Here is a 27,863-nt window from a genome sequence, read left to right as displayed (position 1 = left end):
AGTAAGTTTTCAAAGTGAGGAGAACAAACCAAAGTGAGGCGGAGTACCAAAGTGCGAACCTCCAGCTCCAGGCGTATTCGATCCCTCTGATGGATACTGCACAAAGTAGATAGTTAGCACAACACTCTATGGTTGTAAGAATGGTAATAATGGTGATTACAAGGTTATAAACTAACTCACAGGAGTGTTTGGAGCCTGTGGAGCAAGTGGACGAGAAGGGGTTGGCATCGGTGGCGGAGTTTGACCCATTGCAGCATAAAGGGGCGTCATCATCGCATACCACTGGGATCGTTCTGCCGCCAGTGTTTGGAGCCTGTGGAGCAAGTGGACGAGAAGGGGTTGGCATCAGTGGCGGAGTTTGACCCATTGCAGCATAAAGGGGCGTCATCATCGCATACCACTGGGATCGTTCTGCCGCCATCCTCTCCTCGAACGATCTCTCTAATTCGTGCCGGAGCCTCTTTTCTTCATCCAGCTGGGCCTACAGTATGTCATCGCAATCTCATCATCGTTCCAATGCAAAGCATGTAAAGATAGTGGAGGATGAATGAAACAGAACTAACCTGCATTTCGTTCATCGCAATCCGTGTAGGCTCTGGGCGAGGGCGTATACCCGGACCTGAGCTCGTGCTCTGAGCTCTAAGCTGAGAGAGAGAGGGAGTGGTGGCCGTATCGAGTGTGCCGTCGCCAATCCAGAACCGGCCATGTTTCTTGCCTCCTCCCGCCCTCATAACCACTTCCCCATCAAGATCCTGCTCGCTCGGATCAAAGTCTGGGCCGTGGACCTCCTTTGCCATCGATGTGTATCCATCCAGGCGAGCCTTGACGTTCTCGTTGGTGTACGCTGAGGCCGGGTCATTCGGGTCATAAGCAACCCCGTGCATCGCCTTTGACTTATGGGCCAAAGCATAAGCCTTGAACTGGGAGAGAGGCTGACCATCATTTTTTGCCGACTGCAACAGAAAAGCAATAACATTCATAAAGGGGATGCCCGCACAGAAATTAACGAGAACTGAGCTTGGGAACAACAGATGCTATTGCATACCCATCTAGCCGCGAAACCAGTCAGGCTGAGGTTGCCTTGATGGTGTGGCGCGCCAGGCATCAACAATCGCCTTTCCCGGCAAGCATTGTGACTCTCCTCCCACTCGGGAGCGCACCACTTGTCCACGATCACAAACCAGCACGGAAGGTCTCCGGCGCACCACCCCGGAGGCACCTAAATAATCAAGTGCATGATATATAAGAAGAAGAAATTAAGTGTTAGTAATCTAAGGAACAATAAGCTTTATTGTACTTTACCTTCAGGTACTGCTCCCGGGTCAGAGATATGGTCCTAGCGTCTTTTTTTGTCACCTTCGCTCCAAGGTGTTCCGCGTGAAATTTGATCACGGCCTGGACGCGCGCCTCATAGTGCATATCCTTAACAAGTTTCTTGGCAGCTTTGTCGATGACAGCAGCTGCCCTAGCCTCCAAGCCCGGCTCGCATCTAAAAAAATCCTGCATATAGACCCGACGGATCCAGTCATTAGTTAAATAATTTCCATGCGATTAGTATTGACTAATGTAGTGCGAACGAAACTTACCCACAGCTCGGCCTTCACCCGCTCGGCTCTATTGGGAAACACCCTTCCCTCCCGGTCACGGGCGTCCAGCGCGGCTGCATAGTGGGCCCATGTGTATGCCGGCTCGGTTACTCCGCCCAAAGTAACCATGCCAGGGAACTTCTCCTTGATCAAAAGTCCAAGGATGCCGTTTACATGGCGTGAGTGGTCACCCTCTCCAACCCTCAGCCAGTTCCTGCACAAGTGTAAAGGCAATTTATTAGTATGTGTTGAAATATTGAAGATACAAAGGCAAAAAAATAATGAGAGTAGAGAGAGCCATTTACTTCTCTCCATCTGGTCGAATGAGTGGGCGTCTAGCCATTGGTACCGGTCGCCTCGGGAGGCTCGAAGGACCACACAGCCACACACGAGAAGAAGTAGAGCTAGAGCTACCCCCCTGGACAACCTGCTCCTCCTCTACCTGCTCCTCCTCATCCCCAGACTGAGTCGCAGCCGTAGGTATAGGCGAGTCAGACTCAGACTCAGCCGCACCTAGAGGCGACTCAGTCTCCTCCTCAACAGCAGGTATAGAAGCACCTCCTCCACCCCTGCCTCCGCCTCTCGGCCTTCCTGGAGGTCTTCCCCGGGGTCTCTTTCCGGACCCGTCACCTGCATCCGTGGCTTTCCCCGTCGCCTTTTTGTATAGCGACGTTAACTTCCTCATACTGCCCACCATGCTATGAGAACAAGTAAACCAATTAGTACGGATGTTACAACTTGATGTAAATAAATGAAGCATACTAAAAAAAACATGCTATGAGAAAGAATAAGTCATACAGTTATTACAAATAAACATACAGTTATTAGAAATAATCATCATCATCGGGATCAGCTGGATCATAAGTCTCATCATCACTATCACGCGTGTCGAAATAATCATCCTGATGCTCGGGAGGAGGAATGGCGTCATCACTGTCATTGTCTAAATGTAACCGCTCAAGTAATTCCAAGTCCCTTGTATTCTCAACCTCGTCTTCTTCGTCCTCGTCAGCACCAGTTTCATTGTCTACTTCCATGCCCTGAGCTTCTGTCAAGTCGATCTCAAAATTCCCTGCGAGCCCATCTTCTTGAAAGAATTCTCCATCATATGTGTTGGGGTCTATGTTGTAATCTTCATTGTTTGGGACTGGTAGTTTACCGTGATAGTCATGACTCTTGAGCCCGTTGATTCGCAAAGTAGCTAAATTCACTCCCCTCTTCAGATTCGCTGCATACCCATCAGGGAACATCAAGGTTTGGAACCACTCAAGTACTTCCCTCCTTTGGGCCCTTGTAAGAACGAAATTGGCCTTTGGCTTCGTCCACGATTTCCCGCCTTTGGGAGGAGCCATGTCTAGCTGTGGTCTATTGCATAATCTCGTTTGATCGACTCTAGCCTTAACGTTATCCTTCGTCTTCTCAGGAATGTCCATGATTGTGCCAAAAATGGCCTCAACGACATTCTTTTCAGTGTGCATTACATCAATGTTATGTGGAAGAAGGAGATCATCGAAGTAGGGGAGATTCCACAAGCATGGCTTGTGAGTCCAGGCGTGTTGCTCACCATATCCCAGAAATCCATCTCCTTGGGCATTGGACTCGAGAGCGTCTAACTGAGCACGAACCGCGGCACCGGTCATCTTAGGTGGTGCTAAGCCTTCGGCAACTACATCTTTCGTAAAGTTCTTCACGTCTTGTCTGAATGGATGGTCAAGAGGAAGGAATTGTCGATGCTTGTCGAAGGAAGAATATTTGCCACCCTTTGTCAACCAAATGAACATCAGAGCCGCCCTGCATACTGGGCATGGGAACTTCCCATGCACACACCAGCCACAGAATATCCCATACGCCGGTAGATCATGCAGGGAGTACTGGTACCAAACATGCATTTTGAAGTTTGTCTTTGTAGCTCGGTCGTATGTCCAGACCCCATCCTCCCAAGCACGGACCAAATCATCCATCAGCGGCTCCATGTACACACTCATATTCTTCCCTGGGTATTCAGGCCCCGGAATTATCAGCGACAGGAATATGTTCTGTCGTTGAAAGATGACGCCGGGGGGGGGGGGAGATTGAGGGGAATAACAAACATGGGCCAACAACTGTATGAGGCACAAGTCATACCATATGGATTGAACCCATCAGTTGCGAGCGCAATTCGTACATTACGAGTCTCTAGAGCTTTTTCACGATGAATCAGATCGAACGTCTTCCATGCTTCACCATCCGATGGATGTACCAACTTGTCAGGATTGTATCGACGCCCATCTTTGTGCCATGTCATCTGTTTAGCAGATTCCACAGTCATATACAGCCATTGGATTCTCGGTACGAATGGAAGATACCGAAGGATCTTCACGGGGATTGCGAGCTGCCTCTTCTGACCATCACCAGAGTCTACCTCAAGATACCTAGAGGAATTGCACTTCACACAGTACTTTGCGTCCGCGTGTTCTTTCCTAAATAAGATGCATCCCTTTGGACAAGCATGTATCTGCTCATATGGCATCTTAAGTGCACGGAGGACTTTCTTCGACTCGTACATGCTCTTTGGCAGAATGTGACCTTCCGGGAGAAGGCTACCAACAACTGTCAGCATTGCATCGAAGGATTCTCGGCTGCCGCTAAACTGGGACTTGATAGCCATTAGGCGTCCGATGGCATCCAGTTGAGAAACCTTTCAATGCCCGTGAAGGGGTTGCTGCGCCGTAGACAACATATCATAAAAGGCCTTTGCGGTTGACTCCGGCACTTCCTCCATACGTGCTTCATTAAAATGTGCGTCATGGAAGTCATCTAGCATGTCTCCGACCCCGACATCATAGTCATTGGTGCGTTGACGCACCACCTCCTCTCTGGCACGTTCGGACTCACCATGGTAGGTCCACCGGGTATAGTGTGGCATAAACCCATTCTTACAAAGGTGTTGACCCATGACCTCCTTTGTTTGTTGACGCGTGTTTGCACAAATACTGCAGGGGCACCAAGTTCCACGAGGTCCCTTAGGCCTAGCAAATGCTAATTCCAAGAACGCATCGGTCTTCTGGATCCATTCATCGGTCAAAAAACCCTGACTAGAGCGGCCAGTGTACATCCACTCACGATCATCCATCCTCTAACATATTGGGAAACATACACATATAATATTTTTTATTCAGCAAGTAATATAAAAATCAAATATTTGTGTTTGACCATAAGAGGGAATCGGCATGCATCAAACTATCTAATAGGTAAAGATAGGTCCTAATCCCACCCGACGATGTGTAGATTGGGCTGTTTCCATGCTCTACTCCGATCCGAGACAGAATTTCGGCAGCACCTCCCCGTTGTTCTCCAAATACACGTCTCGGCAACAAAGCCAAGAGAATGTGTATCCGGAGAACAACGGGGAGACGCTGCCGAAACTCTGTCTCGGATCGGAGTAGAGCATTGAAATGAACCCAATCTACACATCCTCGGGCTGTCCAAAAAACGTGGACAATTCGAAACAGTTACGGTTATAGATATGCAAAGACTTGCATATTTGTAACCATAACTCTTTCAAACGGGAGACGCATAGGTTACGCGACATGCACATCCTAAAGCCTAAATTAGCCAAAATTCAAAATTTCGACGGCACCTCCTTTGTAATAAATAGCAAAGTTGTGCCTTTAACAATTTAAGTTGCTCATATATTGAAACTAGCCAATTGTTACCTGTGCAATTGCACAACTCAACCCTGAAATCTCTATGAAGCAATAAAAACATCCAGCTAGCATTGTCATATAGCCTAAACACATTTCCAAAACTACTTTTGCAAGGTTCAGATAGAGGTGGTAGCATAGTTGACCAGTTCCTTCCCATGTTCTTCTTCAGCAAGCACTAGAAGATTTTTCACAAGAGCTGAATATGCAACTAGCTAAAACAAACTCTTGTTCATGATGCCGTACACATGCTGTCAGTTCTTAAATGACAAGCTCTAGCTGTTAAAGTCATGCAAGTGCCGTATATTATCATCCACTGGATTATATAAAGAGTTCATGATTGGCTGTACCTTGTTTCAGCTACCTAACACACACACACATAAAATTTTATATCCTGAAGCATAAAATTTTATATCCTGAATCAAGGAATTCAAGTCATTCGATCTGCCTTTGCATTGTCATCGTACCAAGAGTTTTGGAGGCAACTAAAACTAATATTCCGTCTTAATTTGTGACCGCTAGACCCATGCTGTAGTATAGTTCATGCTGCATAGTTGCGTTAATTTACTGGCACTATATCTAAAGTTTTATGTATATGTTGCTGCATGTATATATTGATGCAATATACTAAAATTGGCGTATGCATGCGCCTACTTTTCAATATATATATATGGCTTCCTGTATGTATGTATGTATGTGCAAGAGGCCAATATAATTCATAAGGGACTGATTAAGCTGGGGTGTTAGCAAAAAGGTTACGTCCACTTATTGTTGATCCAGCTGGATTAGCTAGTCCTGTTTTCTTCTTTTAAAAAGTGGATTAAGGACATTGATGACCTGGGGGGTAATGATTCATTTTCATGGAAAGGGAAGCTTTAGTTCGAGCCATTATCTTCACAATTGAAAAACATCTGGTTCACTTGGCTCAGATTTAGTACTTGTTTTTACTGAATTCAACTGCCTTGTACAAAACCGCACTATTTGTATAGTATCAACCGCACTAAACGTCAAAGCAGCATGGACCACTGAAACCTGATTTAAAACCGTTAGAGCCTTCTAATCTCATTATAATGACCTAGAGGAAGACAAACCCGTCTAGGAATGTTAGAATGAAGCCAGCATCCAGCATGGACAAGAGTTACAGTCTAATTTAAAGTACACCTAACTACTGCATATAAGAATCCCTGATTCCATCCAGAATAATATGAAGCATTCATTCAAAACAAAAGAGAGAGCGCCTAAATGTTGGACTTTGGTTGGTGTTGAACAGAACCGCGGTACCTTATACCCGCTGGCCGGCGCGGGGGAGGCGGTGTCGGGTAGCGCGCGGCAGCCGTGGCGGAGGGCCGAGGTGCCGGCGGAGGGGGGGCGGGGGCGCTGCCGGCGGCGGCGGAGAGGGGGCGGCGGCGAAGCCGGTGCAGGGCCGTGGGCCGAGGCGGCGGCGGCCCGCAGGGGCGCGGCGGCGGCGGGCCGAGGCGGCGGAGGGGCGACGGCGGGCCGAGGCGGCCCTGGCGGCGGAGGGGCGCGGCGTGGGATGGGCGCGGGGGCGCTGGCGGCGGAGGCGGGTCGGCGGCGCTGGCGGCGGGGGGGCGGGCCGAGGCGGCGGTGCTGGCGGCGGCGGCGGCGGCGGGCCGAGGCGGCGGCGGACAGGGGGCGGGGGCGGGCCGAGGCGGCGGCGGCAGGAGGGTAGTCGCGCGCGGGACAGTTTTCGATCTGTCCCCGCGCGCGGGGTGGGGAAACCCTATATTCGCTGCTTTGCCGAGTGTGAAATCTTTGCCGAGTGTCAAATCTACGACACTCGGGAAACCACTGGTTTGCCGAGTGTGAGAGCAAGGCACTCGGCAAAGTGTAAAACAAAGACACTCGGCAAACACCTGAAATTTTTTTTGACTACATATTCACTAAATGAATTAGAAATAGCAAACGGACCCAGAAAAATACCAAATTTTAACATCAAATATGCTATGTTGTATGTTGAGTGTAGAAAAAGTTTCAAGGTCAAACGACGATTTAAACGTCACTTCGGGTTCAAACCTAATCTGTTCCCTCTCGAAACCACGATTCTTCCTGGGAGATGCTTCGATTTCTAAGCATCGTACGTGACAACTTTTGCGAAACTTTCTCAATTTTTTATCTCAACCTCTACGTATCATATCATGCCACTATGGCAAGTCTCATGTTTTTCTGACTTCGTTTGCTTTTTTTTAGAATTAAAAAACCAATAAGCTACATGTTGCTGGTCGAGTGTTGCCGCCCAGATGTTTCAAATTTCTTTTCATTTCTTGGGTATGGCCTAAAAATAGACTCAACAACATGAATATGATTTTTCTACCCATTTTTGTTCATTATTTCATGTACTTGCAGATCAAATTTGACTTATATCCATTAAAAGCCTAGAAATGCACTTAATGAATTAAAAATAGCAAACGGACCCAGAAAAATACCAAATTTTAACATCGAATATGCTATGTTGTATGTTGAGTGTAGAAAAAGTTTCAAGGTCAAACGACGATTCAAACGTCACTTCGGGTTCAAACCTGATCCGTTCCCTCTCCAAACCATGATTCTTCCTCGGAGATGTTTCGGTTTCTAAGCATCGTACGTGACAACTTTTGCGAAACCTTCTCAATTTTTTATCTCAGTCTCTACGTATCATATCATGACACTATGGCAAGTCTCATATTTTTCTACCCATTTTTGTTCGTTATTTTATATACTTGCAGATCAAATTTGACTTATATCCATCAAATAATTTCTTATGAAAAAGAGTTGTCCATAAAGTTAGATTTCGATGGAACATAGCAAACATGTTATCCATCCAAGAATCGCCAAATGAAGTCGCTTTTTTGTTCCACCACTTCTCACTATGCTACCAGCTACCTCCTCTGATGCACTTAACGATGAACCAAGCAAAACCCATAGATCAGAAGGGCAGCTTAGTGTGTCAAGCTGATCTGCTTTTGCTTCTTCCACTTGGCAAGCATTGAAAATTCCTTCTTTGTCTGGATGACAGCTGGAATGATAGTATATAGTCGAGAAATTCCTTTTTAAGGCAAGGAAGAAGAATTGTTATTCTCTTTCAGAGCACAACTGATTCCAAGGGCCGCTCCTAGGAGTCCACATCTGCTGCATCTCAATCTTAAGCACGACTGAATTCTAACTCCAAGTTCATAATAATATCATTCTTAAACCATACTGTAGTAATATCGGAATCGATGTGTGGCGGACTTTGGTTGGTTGTTATTACAAGAAAGAAAAGAGAACAAAAGGAAACCAAAAAGAAACTAAAGAAAAAAAAAGTTTGCCGAGTGCTTAATATCGAGCACTCGGCAAACATTTATGTTTGCCGACACTCGGCAAAGGGGCGACTCGCCGTCAGCCGCCGAACGGAGGGACACGTGGCGCGTAGTTTGCCAAGTGCCCGAATTCGCCGAGTGTTTGTTTTCAATTTTGCTGAGTGCTATTGTTTGCCGAGTGTTTTTTGAGGTATTTACCGAGTGCTTATTTGTTTGCCGAGTGCTTTCGTCGGGCACTCGGTGTCGGTGGTTGTTTGCCGAGTGCCCGATATATTGCACTCGGCATACACGTAGGCACTCGGCATACACATCGTTTCCGGTAGTGCTAGGGCAGAAATATCTCAATCCCACCCTGGCCGTTCTCATCCTCATTTCCTCTCTCTCTCTCTCGCTCGCTCGCTCGCTCGCTCCAAACCGTCACCGCCGTCGCTCCCCACCCCGCCACCGTGTCCCCACCTCCTCCACCTCCCAACATCCACGTCCATCAGATCTCCACGCGGCAGGTCCATGGAGGCAGAAACCCACACAGGCGCAGGCGTGGGAGCCTCCTCCTCCATGCATCGCCGTCGCCGGTTGAGGAGCTCGTGGCTCCAGAAGGTGGTGACGGCGGCTGGGTGAGCTCGAGCACCCATGGCCACTCGCAGCACCACGGGAGATGACAATAGTGGGGCGAGCTCGAGCACCTGCGGAATCCATGGAGGGGCAACCTACTCCACGCTGTCGCCGGATCCAGGCCTAGGGAGGGTGACGATAGCAGGATTTAGGCGGTGTGAGGGTGGCAACAATGGATCCGGGCGGTGGGAGAGGATGGCAGCCAGTTCCAAGTGATGGGAGGGCAATAATGGCCGGATGTGGGCGCTGGGATGGCCGGAGGGCAGCGACGGTGGGCTCTTGCTCGCCTCCATGGCACGCGCCTCACCCGTAGTCCCTCATGAACACCTTGAAACCCGCCATGGCTTCTGTAGTTGCAGCCTTCGTTGCACCAGCGAGGGTGGGCGTGGTGCAGATGACCTCCGTGAGGACATCGACGCCAACTATGCCACCTGCTCCCGCCTCACCAAGGCAAGCCCTTTGGTCTCCCCTCCCCTCTACCCCCAAACCCTAGATGGTCCACGGATACTCCTAGTGCTAGCGGTGGTCGGACTGCCACCGTGCATCCTGGGCATAGTTGTGGTCAAGCTACGTCGAGTAGAAGAATTAGGCCTACTACCAAGTGACGATTAAGTTCTCAGGGCAGGTGAGCTTAGTCAGTGATGCAGATACGGTTTCGTAGTACCTCAGTAGCCTCATTGTATTGCTCATACTTCTATCCTTGTTGGTTTTGCAAGTTTAGGTTTTCTTAAGTTGTTCACTACAATAGAACTGGTCATTCGAACCGGGCTATCAGTGCCGGCTAGGCCAGAACTGGCACTGATGAAGTATCAGTGCCGGTTCGTAACTTCCCGTGCTTGTTCAATGATTGAGCCGGGGTCGAACCGACACTGATACTCAATATCAGTGTTGGTTCTTAAGAAAAATCGGCACTGATACTTCAGTGCTAGCTATATTTATTTTTGATTTTTAATGAATTAGAAAAATTAGCCATAAAATTAAGGTACATAGCAAGCTCCAATTATATTTTTTATATTTTAATTAATTAGCAACTTCCAATATTAGCCATGAGCATATTTATTTTTGATTTTTTTAATGAATTAGAAAAATTAGCCATGATATTTAGATATGTAGCAAGTTATAATTATATTTTTTTATATTTTAATTAATTAGCATGCTGCAATATAGAAACTTTAGTTATGATCGTATTTATTTTTTATTTTTAATGAATTAGAAAATTTAGCTATGATATTTAGGTATGTAGCAAGATCCAACCTGATTTTTATATTTTATTTAATTAGCAATCTTCGATATAGAACTTTATGTATGAACATATTTATTTTCCATTTTTAGTTAATTAGTCCTACATAAGGGTTGAATAATAATGAAAAATTTTAGGAATAGCACCAACAAACACTCATCGAAAGCGGACGTGAAAGTATAAAAAAGGTGGCTCTTCCAACCTGGGTCAATTGCCGGTAGGAGATGGCGAGGTAATTTATTTGTAGGTGCTGCAAAATCTTCCCGGGCTACGAGAAGGAGCACACAAAGTTACATACCGTGCTTTCACTGCTACAGTTAAGACAAACAATAGGTGGTCGGATACGAGTTTCACAGAGTTGTTATTGTTCTTGCAGAAATTACTTCCAAAGGAGAATGTGATGCTAGAAAACACATATCATGCCATGAAATTTAGGTATATAGCAAGCTCCAATTATATTTTTTAATTAATTAACAAATTCTAATATAGAAATGTAGGTATGAACATATTTATTTTCCATTTTAATGAATTAGAAAATTTAGCCATGAAATTTAGGTAAATAGCAAGCTCTAATTATATTTTTTTTAATAAATTAGCAAGCTCCGATATAGAAATTTAGGTACGAGCATATTTATTTTCTATTTTTAATGAATTATATTTTTTATGAAATTTAGGTATATAGCAAACTTTAGGTTTGAAATTTAGGTATATAGTAAGTTGAAATTAAAATAAATATATTTTGAAAATAAAATAATATGAATATTGGCTTGCTGAAGATTAACTGAATGTTAATAAAAAAAATCTCTGTACCAAGTACAACGAAAACAATTGAGTAGTGCAGCGGTTTGTTTGGTCTTACTTGGGGCAGGTCGTGGGTTCAAGTCTTAGGCACGCGCGCACAGCGCAAACAAATTTTTTGCTCCCCCCCCTCCCCGATGCCAGCAATGAAAGGGGTTTCATTAGCGGTGGACCTCTAGAGCCAATTGTGAAAGGGGTTTCACTATCGATCTAAGTCATGAGCCGGCAATGAAAGTCCCATTTCACTGCCGGTTGTCCTCTTGAGCTGGTAGTCAAGGACCTCCCCTATAAAAAAGAACCACCTCTTGCGCCCTCCGACACTTAGAATTGTTTCCCCTTCCTCCTGCGCCCTCTACTGAATTGCCTCCCAACGTCGACGCCATAGCCCACACCGCCTCATCTCCCCACGCTGCCTCTGTCTCATCGCCTGCATTGCCTCTGTCCTATCATCGACCTCCGCCTCAACGCCACCACCGCCTCCTCGACACCACCCCGACTCTTCCGCCACTGCCGAGACTCGCACTCATGGGAAGTTCAACCCCTGCTGCCTGACCTGGCTGTCCCTATCACTTGGAGGGCTGACCCCTCCCTAGAGCACTGGTCAGCCCTGTCGTCCCCCCCCCGCAACACAACTATCGACCTCCGTCGCGACGCCACCACCACCTCCTCGTTGGCTTGCCCCCACACCAACGGAGCCTGGCGACCACCTACTTCTCCAGCTCCCCATCACCCTCACTGATTGGTCTCTCCAAGGTAAGCAAGCCCTAGCCCGCTTTCTCAAACAATAGTTATATATTTGATCATGATGATGAGCTATATGATTTGTATGTGTTGCAATGTGTGCTTAGTTATGATCGACATCCATTTTAGGTTATCCTTTCCAGTTGATTTGTTTTGTGCTTGATTTTTCCTTTGGACAAAATTGATTGAGTGTTGTTATACATTGCTCTATGATGATCCAAAATGCTGAAATCGGGCTTAGAGGTAGTCCAGTGATTTTAGCCCCTTTTGCATAATGTTTCAGTGCCTGATCACATGAATATTTTTCTTGGTAATGCTGAATTGAGGTGCAGTTAGCTGTTGTCTATTCTGTTCACTTAATTCAGCTACCAGATTCTCTCTGTTACATGTTCGGCCAGCAAAATTTATTTGCTATTGGGCTAGCCGACTTGATTTTGTGCTTGTAGGAGGCTTTGCCATTTTCTGGTGAACCTTTTCGCATATTTTGACAGCAACTTTGCAAAGTATAGATTGATCAATTTGGTACTTGTAGAGAACCTTTTATCACTTGCGCATTGTGCCCTTTACCCGGTTAGTGAAGTAGTCTATTTGTCTAGCTAGGGAGCATGACCTGTCGGGTCTTGGAGCCAACTAGAATAATGATTCTGAGAGCCATGTTTAAGATCATTAATTTTGTCTAGTTTTACTGTAGTTTAATGTTGTGGTTTCAATTGCTTATGGTCATGACACATGAACTGCTACTATTTTTCTTGCTAGAGGCCGAATTGGTCTTTCACTGCTACTGAGAATAGATGCTCCTATACTTGATCTTGCTCTATGATGATACTCAAAACATGCTAAGAACGGATATATACTTTCTTGATCTAGCTTATATTTACATGCTAAGAATAGAAATTTGCTTGATCTATCTTATATTTATTTGCTAAGAACAGATACTTGCTTGATCTAGCTCGCGCCGCCACCACCCTCGCCCTCGAGGAGGAGGAGGAGAACCAGGAGCCCGCACCGCCGTCGACCCCACCGACGAGGAAGAACAGGAGCCGCCCGTGCCGTTATGGGTTTGTTCACTGACCTTAGGCGCCTGGGGGATGGTGTTGTTCTTATGCCTGAGTCAACAGTCCATTAGCTTGGTGTCGATTTTGGCAAGGTCAAGTATGTCTTTTTCGCTGCTTTGAGGGCCACCACTGTTGATTGTTAGTATCTAGTGAACCATATTCTCCGATCTTTCACCCCTGAAGGAAACTTCTCTATTGATGTCCATGAAAATGGAGATATATTTGTGAATTGCAAGACTGGGTTAATCGTCATTGTCTACTTAACATGGGCAAACGTTTTCGAGCCAAGAATATTGTCTGGTTCTGTATGATAAATGAGATAGTTAGAATGGAACCAGACCCAGATAACAGTGAGATGTTTATTGAAGAAAACTCTTTTGCGACGGTATAGCTAAAACACAGGAAGGATGGTGATGATGGATCGTCCTCGAAGGCAGTGAAGAAGCCCAAATGGTAGTGTGGAAGTCCTTCGTTCAATTAGTGTAATCGGAAAACTACTTTGGATTCATGCATGTTAACTTGTGAACTACTTTGTGTTTGTATATAGCTTATATATGCATGTGAACTGCTTTTGTGTTTGTATGAATGTATATATTATCATTATCTTCTAATTATTTTGATTATGTTGAATTTGTGTGGTGTTTGTAAATAAACTGTATGAATGTATTATCATTATATTCTAATTATTTTTGTTATCTTCTAATTGTATGCATGTATTGAGAGGGATTGAGATAGACGAAGAGAGTAGAGAGGAGAGAGAGGGGGGAGGGAGAGGGAGAGGGAGAGGAGAGAGAGAGGAGAGAGTGGGAGGGAGGAGAGAGAGAGGGGCAAAGCATTGCCGGCTCAAGGCTTCAGCCGACAGTGACTCAACGGGCATCACTGCCGGCTGGTGCCCTGGGCCGATAGTGATAGTCGGGAACTATTACTACCCGTTGTCCACTACTGACTGAAAAACTAGTAGTGAATACTACTACAAAAACTATTTTTCAAGACACCTAGGGTGCCTTTTCACATGCGGTTCATTTGAAAAACCGCCTGAGCAGTTGGCGAGGGCCCCCTGTGGTTAAAACCGCTTGTGATAATGGATGATTATCATAGGCAGTTCATATAAGAAACCGCCTATGTAAAAAGTAATTTTTAGAGGTGGTTTCTTATGTGAACCGCCTCTAGAAATGACCATCTATTAAAAAATTTATAATTTTTCATACGAAGTTTGATGAGCAAAAACTCTATATGAAAATTATAGCCTTCGACGAGATCTACAACTTTGTAGTTAATTTTTTTTTAATTTGAAGTCATTTAGATGTACAAATTATCATTTTAAACTTTAAATAATTATTTGGACATCTAAATAACTTCAAATGAAAAAATTTCCTCATCCGACTTCGTATCGAAAAGTTATGAATTTTTAAGATAAGTTGTCACTCATTTCCACAGCCGGTTCCTTATGTGAACCACATGTAATAATGGATGGTCATTTTCAGTGTGAATCGCCTGTGGAAATGAGTGGCAGGTTATTTTAAAAAATTCATAACTTTTTTTATACAAAGTCGGATGAGGACAAACTTTATATCAAAATTGTAGCCCTCGACCAGATCTAGAATTTTGTAGTTGAAAAGTTTTTCATTTGAAGTCATTTGGATATCCAAATAATCATTTAAAGTTTCAGATATAAGATATCAAAAGGATTGCATATAATATATCACTAATAGTTCTGTGGTAGGATGGTAAGGAGGGTTCGTACGAACTGAGAGGTCATGAGTTTGAGTGTCAAGAACTGCACATGAAGCGAAATGAGATGAAGGCAGCTGAGGGAGACCTGCTCTATTTATAGAAGAATTATCACTGTCAATTTGGAATACACACCATCAGTGATAATAATTAACACCGCCGGTTCATCTTCAGCAATTATTGCTCCGTCAGTTTGGATTATGAGCCGATAGTGATAAATATTTTCATTACGATCCGGTTGAGATAAATATTATCACTGCCAGTTTGTGTTACGAACCGGCAGTTATATATCACTGTCGGTTTATAATAAGAACCGACAATGATAACTACTATTACTGTCGGTTCTTGATTGCTCAGTTTTTTATGTGCGCTAGAGCTTACGAATCAGCGCTGATATATTATCATTATTATTGTCGGTTATTACTGAACCGACAGTAAAAAAGAAGCAGAAATGACCCTCTCCGTGATAGTGCCAGAAGAAGGAACCCCGCTCCAGCGCAAATATAAACAGGTCCTGGCGACTTAGACATGGAAGATTTTTTTTAACATCCAAATTGCGGCGTTCAAATTAAATGCAGGCTAAATATCATTGTTGTGAATTTCCAGCATGTCACCGGCGTGGATGTCTGTGCGAACCGAGTGCCTCGGCACCATGGCGCTCGCCATCGGCCGTGCTCCGGCCGGGCCAGTCGGTTGATACCCGCACATGTTAGTTCCACGTCACGAGCTGTAGCTGCTGTTGTCCTCAGCCATCCGAGCTGAGTTGCCGTTCATCGGTGGCGAGGTGCGCCACCGTGGCTCACACATGCCGGCAATGCGTGTCATTGAGAATTGCTGGTTGTTCCAGGCCGGCTTTCAGCGTTAGAAAGGAGGAAAATGGCCATTAGAACAAAAATCTAACAAGATTTAACTCTAAAATGGTGAGACTTTCTGACGGAAGTAACTGGAGTGGTATAGAAGGGATGCCGAATTTGATCTAGTGATAAAGAGGGGAAATATAAATTTTGGATGGCACGTAAGGGAAGAGTATAGGTTCCCATGACATACAAGAAATTATATCAATATTTTGTTGAGAACGTTGGATGGAATTTGGAACTCAATTTGAATCGGAATTAAAATTGAAATTAATTTAAATCAATTGAAAATGAAAGAATGAAGAAACACTTCTCTCTCGTCTCCTAGGCCTAGCTCAATTCGTATGACCAACCCATCATCCTGTCCTTCCTCCCCTGGGTACCCCGTTCTCCTCCACGCCCTCGTGACGAAGCCGACGGCCAGAAGCCGCCCATCACGTGGAGTGCCGCTGGAGAAAGACGCCACGCGGCTCCCGAATCCTGACCGCCCTGAGCGCAGCCCATTCCTACACCTTGGCCTCCGAACACCCAAGACTCAGATCCAATCTACCCTATCAGTGAGTGTTTGTATATCACGATGCTAGCGGCTAGGACTTCTCTCTCCGTCTCTCCAATCAACACAGCTTAAAATACCCTAAGCATTCAATGGGAACTCATTACGAATATGTAACACCCTTCAGCCTAAAGATACCTAAGAGACCAGCCCACCCACTTGCGCACACACATGCATATAACACCTCATTGGACTTTCGTCCAGGCTTCACCAAAAGAATTAATCTAGAGATACTACATCTTGGTCCGGCAATGTTTATATATAAGCTAGTGTAACTTATGTTATACTTAGTAATATAGTACTTCCTCCGATTACAAATATATGTCGTTTTAGACTTGTGTATAAGGATTAAGAAAATAAATTAAATGACCTTGTTACCCTTTATTTATTCTGTATTGAAAAAGATAACTTATTAATTTGTGAGAGTGGTAGCATTTATTGAACAAGGGTAAGAAGAGAACAAAAGAGAAAAAAGTGCATAAAAGTTTGAGAATAACTTATATTTAGAGAATAGTTGAGGAGGCTAAAACGATCTACATTTGCAATCAGAGAGAGTACTAAATAGCTGAGGTGTTACAACCTCCCCTCTAAATTAAGGTTTGATGCCATTGACGGTGTATTACCTAGAATCACCTCTCAATGTACGTATAGGAATGCAATGCCACAGAAAATGTGGCATGCAACGAGAGTTGATACTCTGATACCCTTTGTAATACCTTACCGGGTGAACAAGCATGCGTAACACCTCTTATAAAAACAAAAGTAATAATAAGTTAGATGTTGAAAAAATATCAGTGTATTTATGACCCCACAAACGAGCAGAATACCATGCTGAAGAAAATATAAAACAAATAGAGAACACGGAAGAACCTGTGAAATTGGATACTCACAAATTTATTTGAACCTAAGAGGATATCGAGATTTAGCCTTGAGATATCAAAACATTAGAGTAGAAGAGGACATAAATTCTGAGACGACACTAGATATTTAGTTGTGCTTCTATATAAACACTTGCACACTAAAACAAAAAAGAGACAGATACAGGTAATCCTCTCCTCCTCGCAAAAAACGAACCAGTAATATTCTCCTTATGGCATTCACCAAATGCAATACCAAGAGGGTCGTTTTCTTGACAACTGCTATTTTCTTGATACTTGCGATCATGTCTTCTACCACCCCATCCTGCCAAGCTGGAAAATGTAGATATCATTACTTGTACTTTGCATTGTTTTTTTTAGACGTTCAAATAAACTAACCAATCAATCTTGTTTGATTTGTATTGCATTGCATGTGCTACCCACGGTCGCCACCGGCAAAGGTGACATGCTACCCCTACGATGGCCGGCGCATACTGTTTGGATCATTACTGCCGCTTTGTTTGCGACAACAACGGCTTCAAGCGGGACAATGGGACCTAGTGCAATAGACGTGTTGATGCATGGGAGTGCTGCTGCCCACATTAAGCAGTGTAATCCATCCATCTGTTTGATGCAAACTCAATAAATATACTTTTCTGTTGCCTAATGCCTGGTGTCCACATTAAGCAGCGTGTTTGATGCAAACTCGATAAAAATACTTATACTTTTCTGCTGCCCACATTAAACACTGGTGTAGGATAAGAGAGGACGACATAGATTCTGAGACAATACATTTATACATGAGGTTGGTTGTGCTTCTATATAAAAACACCTGCACATTGAAACAGAAACGCGAGGCAAATATAAGTAATCCTCTCCTCCTCCTAGTTCCTCCCCTAGAGAAAAGAGTAATACTATTCTCTTCCTCGTGGCAGTAGTCAATATGAGTACGACGAGGATTATGTACCTGACAACTACTTTGTTCTTGGTTCTAGTGATCATGTCTTCTACCTCCTTGTCGTGCGCGCCAAGCTGGGAACGGTAGATATTCTACTTTTACTTACTCTGCGGAATTAATTAATTTTTCAGACGTTTAGTTACCAAACCAATCTTGTTTGATTTTTATTGTGTTGCATGTGCAGCCCACGGCCTCCCGCTCGCCACCGCCGCCGCCGCCGCCGCCAAACGTGAGGTGCTACCGGAGCCTCCATAACAGAAACTGTTCGGATCGGGAGTGCGGCTATCTTTGCGAACACTACGGCTTGAAGCCAGACAATGCCTACTGCAATAGAGTACATGGACGTGGTTATCGATGGGAGTGCTGCTGCCCACATGAAGCAGTGTAGTGCATGCATCTATCTGGTTGATGCGAACTCAATAAACATGCTTTACAATTACCTAGTGCCCGTTCATTGTTTCGTTCCTACTCCATGCAACAAAAAAAAAAATGGTGTACTATTTTCAATTACCTAGTACTCTCTCTAATTAGTCTCTTTTCACGAGGATATATGGTCCGTAACTGTCAGGAAGTCATTCAGTTTAAAAAGAAACTAATTAGAAATGATGAACAGATTCCTATGAAATGACGCATTAAATAGAGGGCTACAATACTAAATAGTATGAAGTGCCAGTGCCTAGGCATGGTGCAGAGTGCAACATTTATGCGAAATATATATCTGGTTCGAAGAGCACCGGCTGTTACAAAACTTGGTCCCAATGGAATTTGAGAGTACTATCGAACCCAAAAAAAATTGAGAATAGGCATTAAATAATGTCCAATTTTTCTAAAAAAAAGAAGCATAGATTAAAATGCAGCATTTAGAGTCACAGGATTCTAAAAAGGGTTGTTCTGAATGGTAATGCTTCGAGATTTGATAGACGTTGAAGAAAAACAAAAGCAATAAATTAGATATTGAAAATATATCATTGTATTTGTCAAATAAACACAAGAAATAAATTCCACATTGAAGGAAAAATGGAACAAATAGAGAACACAAATAAACATGTGGAGATTCACATATTTATATTTGCATCTAAGATGGGTATCGAGCCTTAGTAGGATACAATGGTAGCAGCAGTATTAAATGGTATGCTACAGTCGCTTTAGCTATACACACGATTGACACTAGTTAAGCACACGACCGTCTGTAATATTTCATCTAGAGTATTCAAGGATTATAGAATTTGTATAACATGTAAATCGTCATCTAACACGAGGGGGTTTCAACTACCGACTTAAACGATGCAATGGTTCTAAGATGAAAAAATTAAGCTAGAAATATTAGATCTAAGAATTATGGTTGTGAACAACAATGATGAATAATCCTCTCCCAGGTTAAGTCCAATTGCACACGATGCTTGCTTTAATCTAACTAGATGAGGATTGGAGCGTTCTCCAGCATTTGAACTGTCACGGGAAGGAACAGAAACCACCTTTGGCTCCAAAACCATTCATGATATATACTGACTCCCGGAGATTGGTCAACATCGATGATGCGATCAAACTGAGGTCTTCAGAGACCATGGGTGAATCATCCAAGTGAACCATTCCCACAAGACTCAACCACAAACAACCATCTAATTAATAGAGAACCGCCCGATGAAGAACTATCTCTGCTGGCAGACAGCATACAATAACCACCCTGATGGTCTGATGGAGGCACCCCTAGAACGCTTATATATACAAATACCAACGACTTAGACAGTGTTCTATTCTGTCCAATTAGGACGACATTTCAGAATCTTGCATAGTGCTCACACTCCACAATTACTATATTATATTTCCATTGCAAGCCATAGCAATAGCAAGAACACTGGAGTAAATTTACATATAATTTGCTAACACATATAAATGTCTTCAAAACGTGCGCCCGCGATGGGCCAGCCCACCGTGTGCCCCACAGGAGGGTAGACCTTTTTCATAGGTATCCGAGTCCAATTTTCCAATCTTGGGCTGGGAAGTGTGTAGAAGTTAAGTCTATATCCCTGGCTCGACATATAGCAATGAATAATATGGTAATATATCTATACATATAACCCATTAAAAACATTTAGGTTTTACGCAGAGAGTAAACCAAAAAAATATATTTGTGTACTTTTTTGGGGCTTCAAGCTAATGGTGGGCCTGGTCGGCAAGCTCAAGCCTAACTTTTCATCTTGCCCGGAGCCTCTAGCAAACTTGGCAGAGTAAAAAAACGATTTTGCAAATGCATCAGCACCTGAACTAATATGAACGTTGATGCTAAACCACGAACTCACTAAAATACAAACCCTGTCATCGTAGATATATAGGTGTATTTCCACAAAGTGCATGCATGCATGCCTGGGCCCTGAGGCGTAAATTGCCAAATGTTAGCGTTACAGCCATATGTAGCCGGCCGGCTGGTCCTCGCTGTTACCAGCCAGCTTCACTCCAGCCAAAACAAACAAACAATGCTACCACGCTAACCTGGCTCCAGACCCTTTAAGATAACTTCAAATTAAGGTACCGATTAGAACAAGAACATCAACTATGCCTCCAAAATAAAATTAATAAAAAAGTAGCATCAATTAGTATAAATTAGAGCTTTTAAGAACCGGACATCAGCTCTCGTTGGTGTGCAAACTGCAAAGAAATGGCCTCCTCAGAGAGAGCTCTTGCTGTGGCGGCCCTGCTGCTGCGGGTTCTCACGCTCCTTCTCCTCATAGCTTCTCTTATCATCATAGCGACTGACAAAATCTACTCACCATTTACTGACGTAGAAGACCCACCAAATATGACTTTTCGGGATTTCTACGCGTACCGGTGAATATCAACAGAGCTCTCCTCATCCGTTGTTTTTTTTCTTATGCGGATTGTTCATCAGCATTAATGTTTTAATTTCCTTGAGTTCTGTAATCACACTAGTTGCTAGCATCCAAGATATATATACCCATATTCTAGCTGTGCTAGTAACTGGATCTGTTCTGAATTTGGTTAGTTGCTCAAGTTCAATGTTGTGTGTATTTGTTCATGTTTTCAGGTATGTTCTGTCTGTTGCTGTCATTGGATGTGCCTACACTCTGCTGGTGATTCCATTTGCTGCAATTCATGTTTCCCAGGGGAAGAGAATTGGGCACAGTCGTGCCACATCTTTCCTCATTTTCACTGATGTGGTAAGCATTCTGCCCATCTCCACTTTCAAAAGGTCATCCCCTTTCATTCTGAACACACCATAGCTACGTAGCTATTTATTTTTCTGGAGAACAAACAGTAATTTTTATGGGATTCCATTCCTCCAATTTTTCTATATTTTATTTCTTCCAAAAAAAACTATTCTATCTTTCTCCCTATAGCCTCATATTTAAATTCAAACCTTTTTCCCATTTAGTAAACTGGTGATGAGTAGTATTAGTGAATGAAAATAAAAATACTTGCCAAATGAGTGATTGGCCCTGCATGCAGGTGTGTGCTGTGCTAATCGCCACAGGAGCTGCCGCAGGCCTGGGTCTAACAGTTGAATTCCAGCGTTATCCGCAGAACCATGATTTCAAGAATTTCTTAAACTTGGTGGACGCCTCGTGCGGTTTGTTGCTGGGGGCCACCGTATGCATGGTGATCATGATAATGATCTCGGTTCACTCACTCACTTAGCTAGATATACAAATTCTTGCGGCAAATATATGTAATGAAATGTTGCTCCTTTTCTTCCCGTTCAATTTTTTTGTCAAGCAAACTATGATTGTCATAATAAAATAAGGCTCTGTTTGTTTGTGGCCTGCGATAATATGTCATGGATAATGTTTTCCGGAACTGCCTAAAGAAATGTGGGAGATTGCCAAAAGTGAAATCCAACGTAATTAACCACATGATGGTTCAGATGACGATAGCTTTTACAACTTGACGTAAGGTTAAGAGAGAAGGATTGACGGCCGGGTCCCAAGGAATATTCTAATGGAATATTAGTTTCAGAATTTCAGAATTAAGGGATTTATTGAAAATCAGAAAAGGCTAAGAAATTCAAACGAGCTCAGAAAAATAACAAACGTTCTCTAAAAAATCTAGAGCAATACATAGAAACATTTTGAAAGGTTTTGAATCCAAATAAAATACTTTTGTTTCAGGAAAACATTTTTCATCGATAAACTCTAAAACCTTAAATTCCTAAAACCTTAAATCCTATCAAGTAAATTTGTTGTAGTCATCGATAAACTAATATAATATTTCTTTCTTCTAAAAGAGTCTAAAATAGGACCCCATATATCAGAAAACACAAGTTCTAAAGGCACATTTGACACACTAGACAACTTTGGATAAGATAATTGATGACTTTTAGCTTTTTGACAAGTATCACAATCGAACTCTTTATTGACCTAACTAGAACAATGAAGTATTCTACCATAGGTCACATCAGAAGATTCCATGATGATGTTAGTGTCAAGATTGTAAACCTTGTAAGAATTACCATTAAGAGAAAAGCCCAAGAAAATCCAAATAGAAGAGTGCGACTCGAATTTGTCAATATTGTCACGTTTTAGGATGAAGTAACGATATCCAAAAACTCACAAATAAGAAACTTTCGGCTTCCTTCCAAAGCGCAACTCATAAGAAGTCACATTCAAAATCGAGCGCAAGAAAATCCGATTGGAGATATAGCAAGCTATGCTAATAGCATCCACTTAAAACTTTCTAGAAGTCCTATATTCATCAAGCATCGTCCTAGCCATTTCAACCAAGGTTCGATTCTTTTTTTTAACCACGTCATTCTGCTGAGGAACGTGTGTGATAGAAAATTGATGCTCGATGCATGTTTAAGACAGAAAGTATCAAAGAGATAGTTCTTAAACCCGGTGTCATTATCACTGTGAATTGCTTTCAATGCACCAGGAAGTTCTTTGGATAATCTAAAAAATAAGCTTCGAAAGTGTGAGATCACTTCATCCTTGCTCACAAGAAAGTAGACCCAACAGTAGCAAGAGTAGTCATCAACAATGACAAGTACATAAAACTTCTCACTCACCGAACAAACTCGAGATGGACCAACAGTGTCCATGTAGAGAAGTTCTCCCAGTCGTTCAATCATTACCAGATTAACTGCTGGGTGAGAGGTGGCAACCATCTTGCCATGCTAATAAGGAACACAAACAAGGTTCTTCTCAAACTTGAGCTTAGACAATCCTCAGATCAAGCCTAGGGCACTCAAACGAGAAAGCAAATCAAAGCTCATATTCCCTAACCTCCTATGCCACATCCAAAGCTCAAAAAAGGTTGAGCAATTAAACACCGAGAAGAACCATGAAACTCAGAGAAATCGGCTCCAAAAACTCTCCCAACTCGAGAAATCCGAATAACCAAAGCGCTTGAGGAATCAAGAACTCGAGAAGTATCATGTTTGAAATGCACTTCCAAGTCCTCATCCAACAGCTAAGATACAGAATGCAAATTGTATCCCAGATGCTCTACCAAAACCACATCCTTGAGAGTGAAACTCTCGTTCACCTTTACCATACCTTCGGCTTTCACTCTTCCCTTTCTATCATCCCCGAATGTAATGTACTCATGTCGCTTTATCGGGGTGAGGCTGGAGAACCATGATACATCTCTAGTCATATGGCGTGAACAACTAGAGGATGAGCCACTTCTCCAGGCCTCTGCCTGCCACCTACATATGAGAAGAATAATAGGTTGGATGGCTCAGTACTGGGGTTAGGCAGAAACCTCTTGGAAATCCAGTACTGGGTCATCCATCTTGAAGCAGTAAAAGAGTTGCATGCAAGTCAATACCAGCGCTCTGAGGATGAGTACCACGATGAGGAAAATATGGTCCACCAAAGCGCTGCGACTCAAAGCCTTTGACACGTGAACCAAAATCATATGAATCATGGTAAGATCCATGCTGGGCACCATCTCTAGGAGGAAACTGAAGAGAGCTGAAACCTCATGAGTAAAAGCGAGGAAAAGGCTTATGTACACTAAAAGAGGGGCGATACATGTTTCCAGTACTCCACTCCCACTCATGCTGCTCATCCCTCCTATGGCGAAAGCAAAACCCAACTAGGTGACCCTCTCTCTGGCCGTAGGTGCAGTGGTAGCTTCTCTCAGAAGCTTGACTGCCGGTCACTCTAGACTCTCTCACAAGAGCTTTCATCTTAGGCTGTGAAGATTTCTTGGGTTGTGGTGTGAGTTTCTTCTTGGTGGGTTGTGCTGTGGGTTTCTTCTTTTCTGGCATGGGTTATGCTTATTGATCTTGGCTTTCTCAAACTTTAGCGTACTGGGTGTGGTGAAAACAGTTTTGCTAAAACTGGTGTAAGTAACTCTCTCAAAGCCTAAACTCAAAGCTAACCTAACCTTACCGGCACATATCTTGATCTTGGCCAAGATAAAATCTATTTTGTCTTTGCTTTCTGAGCACTTCTCCATAAGAGAAAGGAAGTACTCATTCTCAGCCATGAGCTTCTCAATTTGCCCTCTAACCCAACTGAGCTACTCCTTAAGGATGATGCAAGTAGAACAGTTTGTCTGCACATCCTTAGAATACTCAGCACCCTCCAATCTAGACTCTAACTCCTTTATGCGCTTGGCTTTCACATCATCATCCTTTGAGAGCAAAGGACAATTATTACAATTGTGTAAGAGAGTAAGTCTAGACTACTCCTCAAGGAGCTTCTTCTCAGCAGTCTCAAGCTGACTGATGACTTGAGTATGCAAAGTATGAAGCTTGGCAAGCTCACTCATGACCACAAGGCAACTATCACAGTACTCATCCCTGGCCCTAGACCTAATCAACTCAATCTCAGAAGATGAACATTCTAGCCTAGACTTTAGTTCCTTGACTTCACGAACCGCTTTTTTGAGCAACCTATCATGGCTAATAAGCGCATCATTCAACGTACCGATCTGAACAGAAAGCTGGTCATAGGAAGGTAATACCTGAGAAGGATCAAGCTCAATGTCACTATTATTTTCATCCGTAATGAAGCAAATCCTAGTGAAGTCCTTGTTCTTCCTCTTGCTCTTCACGGGCGGCTCCTCCTTCGAGCTCTCCTCCTCGCCCGAGGAAGTGTCGATGTGGCTGAGCACCGCCACGAAAGCTTGAGATGCCATCTTGGCTGCCTTTTGGCCATCTTGTCACGTTACATGAAGACGGGCTTCTTGTTATTCTTCTTATGCATGTCGTTGTAGTGGCCACAGTCTTCCTTCTTCTTGAGCTTCGGACAGTCTGCCTTTAAATGAGTGGTATCACCACACTCATAACAAGCATGAGAATCGCCTCTTCCTTGGTCTCTTCTGTTGTAGTAGAAGCGGGTGAACTTTATCACGATCAAAGCCAAATCCTCGTCATCGAGTGCGTCCACCTGCTCTTCATTGGTAGAAACCAAAAAGACAAAGTAAATCCACTTGGTGAAAGGTTAGCACAAGAAAGGCCAACTCCATATTGACTACCATAATTAGGTCATGAAACCAATGCCATGATCTAAGATAGGGGTTTTTCTAGGTCTATTCTAGCCACTTTGGCTATCTCAGTAGATTTAAGCTTGTTGAAGAGTTCATCACAAGTTAATGTATGATAACTGGATAACTCTCCAATGCTCAAGATCTTCATTTCCCATATGCTACGATCAAGATCAAATAAAAATCTTGATTGCCCTCTCATGGTCAGAGTAAGGCAAAACCCCAGTGGATCTAAGGTTGCTGACAATTTCATCAAATCAGGCAAACATAGTATTCAAAGACTCTCTAGGGTCTTGCACGAACATATGATATTCTTGATTATACGTGCTTTGGTGCGGAGCCTTGATTTGGTTAGTGCCTTCATGAAAGACACTACGAGTAGTCCAAATCTCACGAGCAGTATGGAGGTGCTGAACTCTATCAAACTCATTATGACTCAGGCTAATGAACAATATATTTCTAGCCTTATTGTTGGCTTCAAATTATTCAATTTGAGCCTGAGTAGTGCGAGCAACAGGAATCTCATAGTTGGAGTCTACAATCTCCCACATAACACTTTCTTGGCTTAAGAGATAAGCCTTCATGTGCACCTTCCAGTATGAAAAATCATGACCTTCATAGAGAGGGATCTTCCCATGTCTCTCTATTGTCGTCTACAGATCACAAAGCCGGTAAGGGTCAATAAGTGATCAAATCGACTCTGATACCAATTGTAGGACCGAGAATGGCGACTAAAGGGGGTGAATAGGCACCTCAACCAATTTCTTTCGAAACGGATAGCCTTCTCCTATTTTATCACCCAACACATCTCAAAACATTAAGCGGAAGTAAAACCTTAAGAAAGACATGTTGCACCAAAAGATCTTCAAAGAAAGCATTCCTCTCAGGATTGGAATTGAACACTAGGTTCTATTGAACTATAATCCATATGTCATCGCATACAAAATCTTGCAAGTAGAAAAAGGAACACTTTGAACCAAAAAGATAGCCACCAGGTGAAGAAATTCTCCAAGTTGATGATTTAGAGACAAGAGAATTCAAGACCCACTTGTATATTTTTGTATGTGAATTTTATGCCTCTAGCAACAAGTAGAATGACTTCCCAAGGTAAGAAAATTTTAGCTCAACAACCAAACAAAAATCACAACCAAAAAAAGAAAAACTCGCAATAAAGTAAGGGGGCCAATAGAGGAAATCTAGAAGAAGATGAGCACAAGTATAGGAGAAAACATAAACTTCATTACTTCCAAAAGACAACCCTATTTTCGGCGGATTACAAAGTGTTTTTGCACACAAACTCTCAATTAATATATAGGCTAACCTCTCCTCTTCCTCTCATCTAAAATCCTAGCACAAAACTCTCAAGTAGATGGATCAAATGGATCAACCAGCCCTCCCCCTTTATTTATATCTTAGATTCCTTGACCCCTAAGTTTCTTAGATTATTCACAAAATACACCTCTCTTCCAATATACTCCTACCTACCACTGAGAGTATTTTTGTCTATTTTTTTCACGTCCATCGGACGGTCATGGTGTCTTCATGGCTTAGCTTTGCCTCGACGCAAGGTTCGCGATGATGCCACATGCTCTCCATCCTTCTACGATTTTGAGGCCATACCGCGAAACCGCCTTGTATGCTTCTCAAAGCATGACTCATTGCCACTTGCTTACACCTTAAGCAAGCATCCCGATATCGGCACGTGTACTCCATCTTGCGATCTCGACCACCAGCAAGTCTCTCCCACTCTCGATCCCTCGGGTCACATTGTCACTTGCACCGATATCCCTTTCGCTTGACTTTATCAATATGCTGTCTTCATCCACCTTTCCATGCGTTGCTTCATCTCCATATGTACAGCTAGGATCATCCTTGACTCTGTCCAGCCTCCTTGATCGTCCGGCACCAAGCACCTTGCTTAGCCCAGATTATCCCGCCGTCGAACGTCAAATTGCATCCATCACCTGCCCAACACCAGGCAAGCAAACATGCATCTCCAAAACCATTATAGATTACTCAGAAACAAAATTCTCTGTTGAAGAACTTATCTGAGACATATTGTGAACGTCGGATGATCTAGTGTTCACTCCTCCTGAGCGTCGGACCATTCGGCATGCTCATTCTTGTCAGAACCCATTTTGCACGCTCTTTGAAAAAATTACTCTAGCATGAAAAAAGTCATTAGTGACGGGTCGCGTACCCGTCACTCTTATCGCATCACTAATGATAGGTCATTAGTGACGGGTGATGATGCGTCGCTAATAAGATCATTAGTGATGGGTCATAACCGTGACCCGTCACTGATGTTTAGTTATTAGTGATGGGTCGTAACCGTGACCTGTCACTATTGACTAAAAATTAGTAACGGGTTGTAATCTTGACCCGTCTCTAATGACCGATGAATTTTTTTTGTATTTTTTGACACAAAGAAGTAAAAAAAAATATTT

At 43.3% G+C, this 27,863-nt stretch overlaps 1 protein-coding gene across 1 annotated transcript; it reads left to right on the top strand.

Annotated features, from left to right (window-relative positions):
• The first annotated feature begins 20,620 nt into the window (after positions 1-20,620).
• On the top strand, positions 20,621-21,618 carry LOC133886438 (CASP-like protein 4D1). Its single transcript, XM_062326144.1, has 3 exons — positions 20,621-20,790; positions 21,008-21,140; positions 21,430-21,618. The coding sequence occupies exons 1-3, from the start codon at positions 20,621-20,623 to the stop codon at positions 21,616-21,618; spliced, it is 492 nt and encodes a 163-aa protein (XP_062182128.1).
• Positions 21,619-27,863: the final 6,245 nt, after the last annotated feature.

Source organism: Phragmites australis, chromosome 12, assembly GCF_958298935.1.
Source record: "Phragmites australis chromosome 12, lpPhrAust1.1, whole genome shotgun sequence".
NCBI classification, from domain to species: domain Eukaryota; kingdom Viridiplantae; phylum Streptophyta; class Magnoliopsida; order Poales; family Poaceae; genus Phragmites; species Phragmites australis.
The sequence above is the reverse complement of the archived record's forward strand: the minus strand, read 5'-3'. Positions and strand labels throughout refer to the sequence as shown.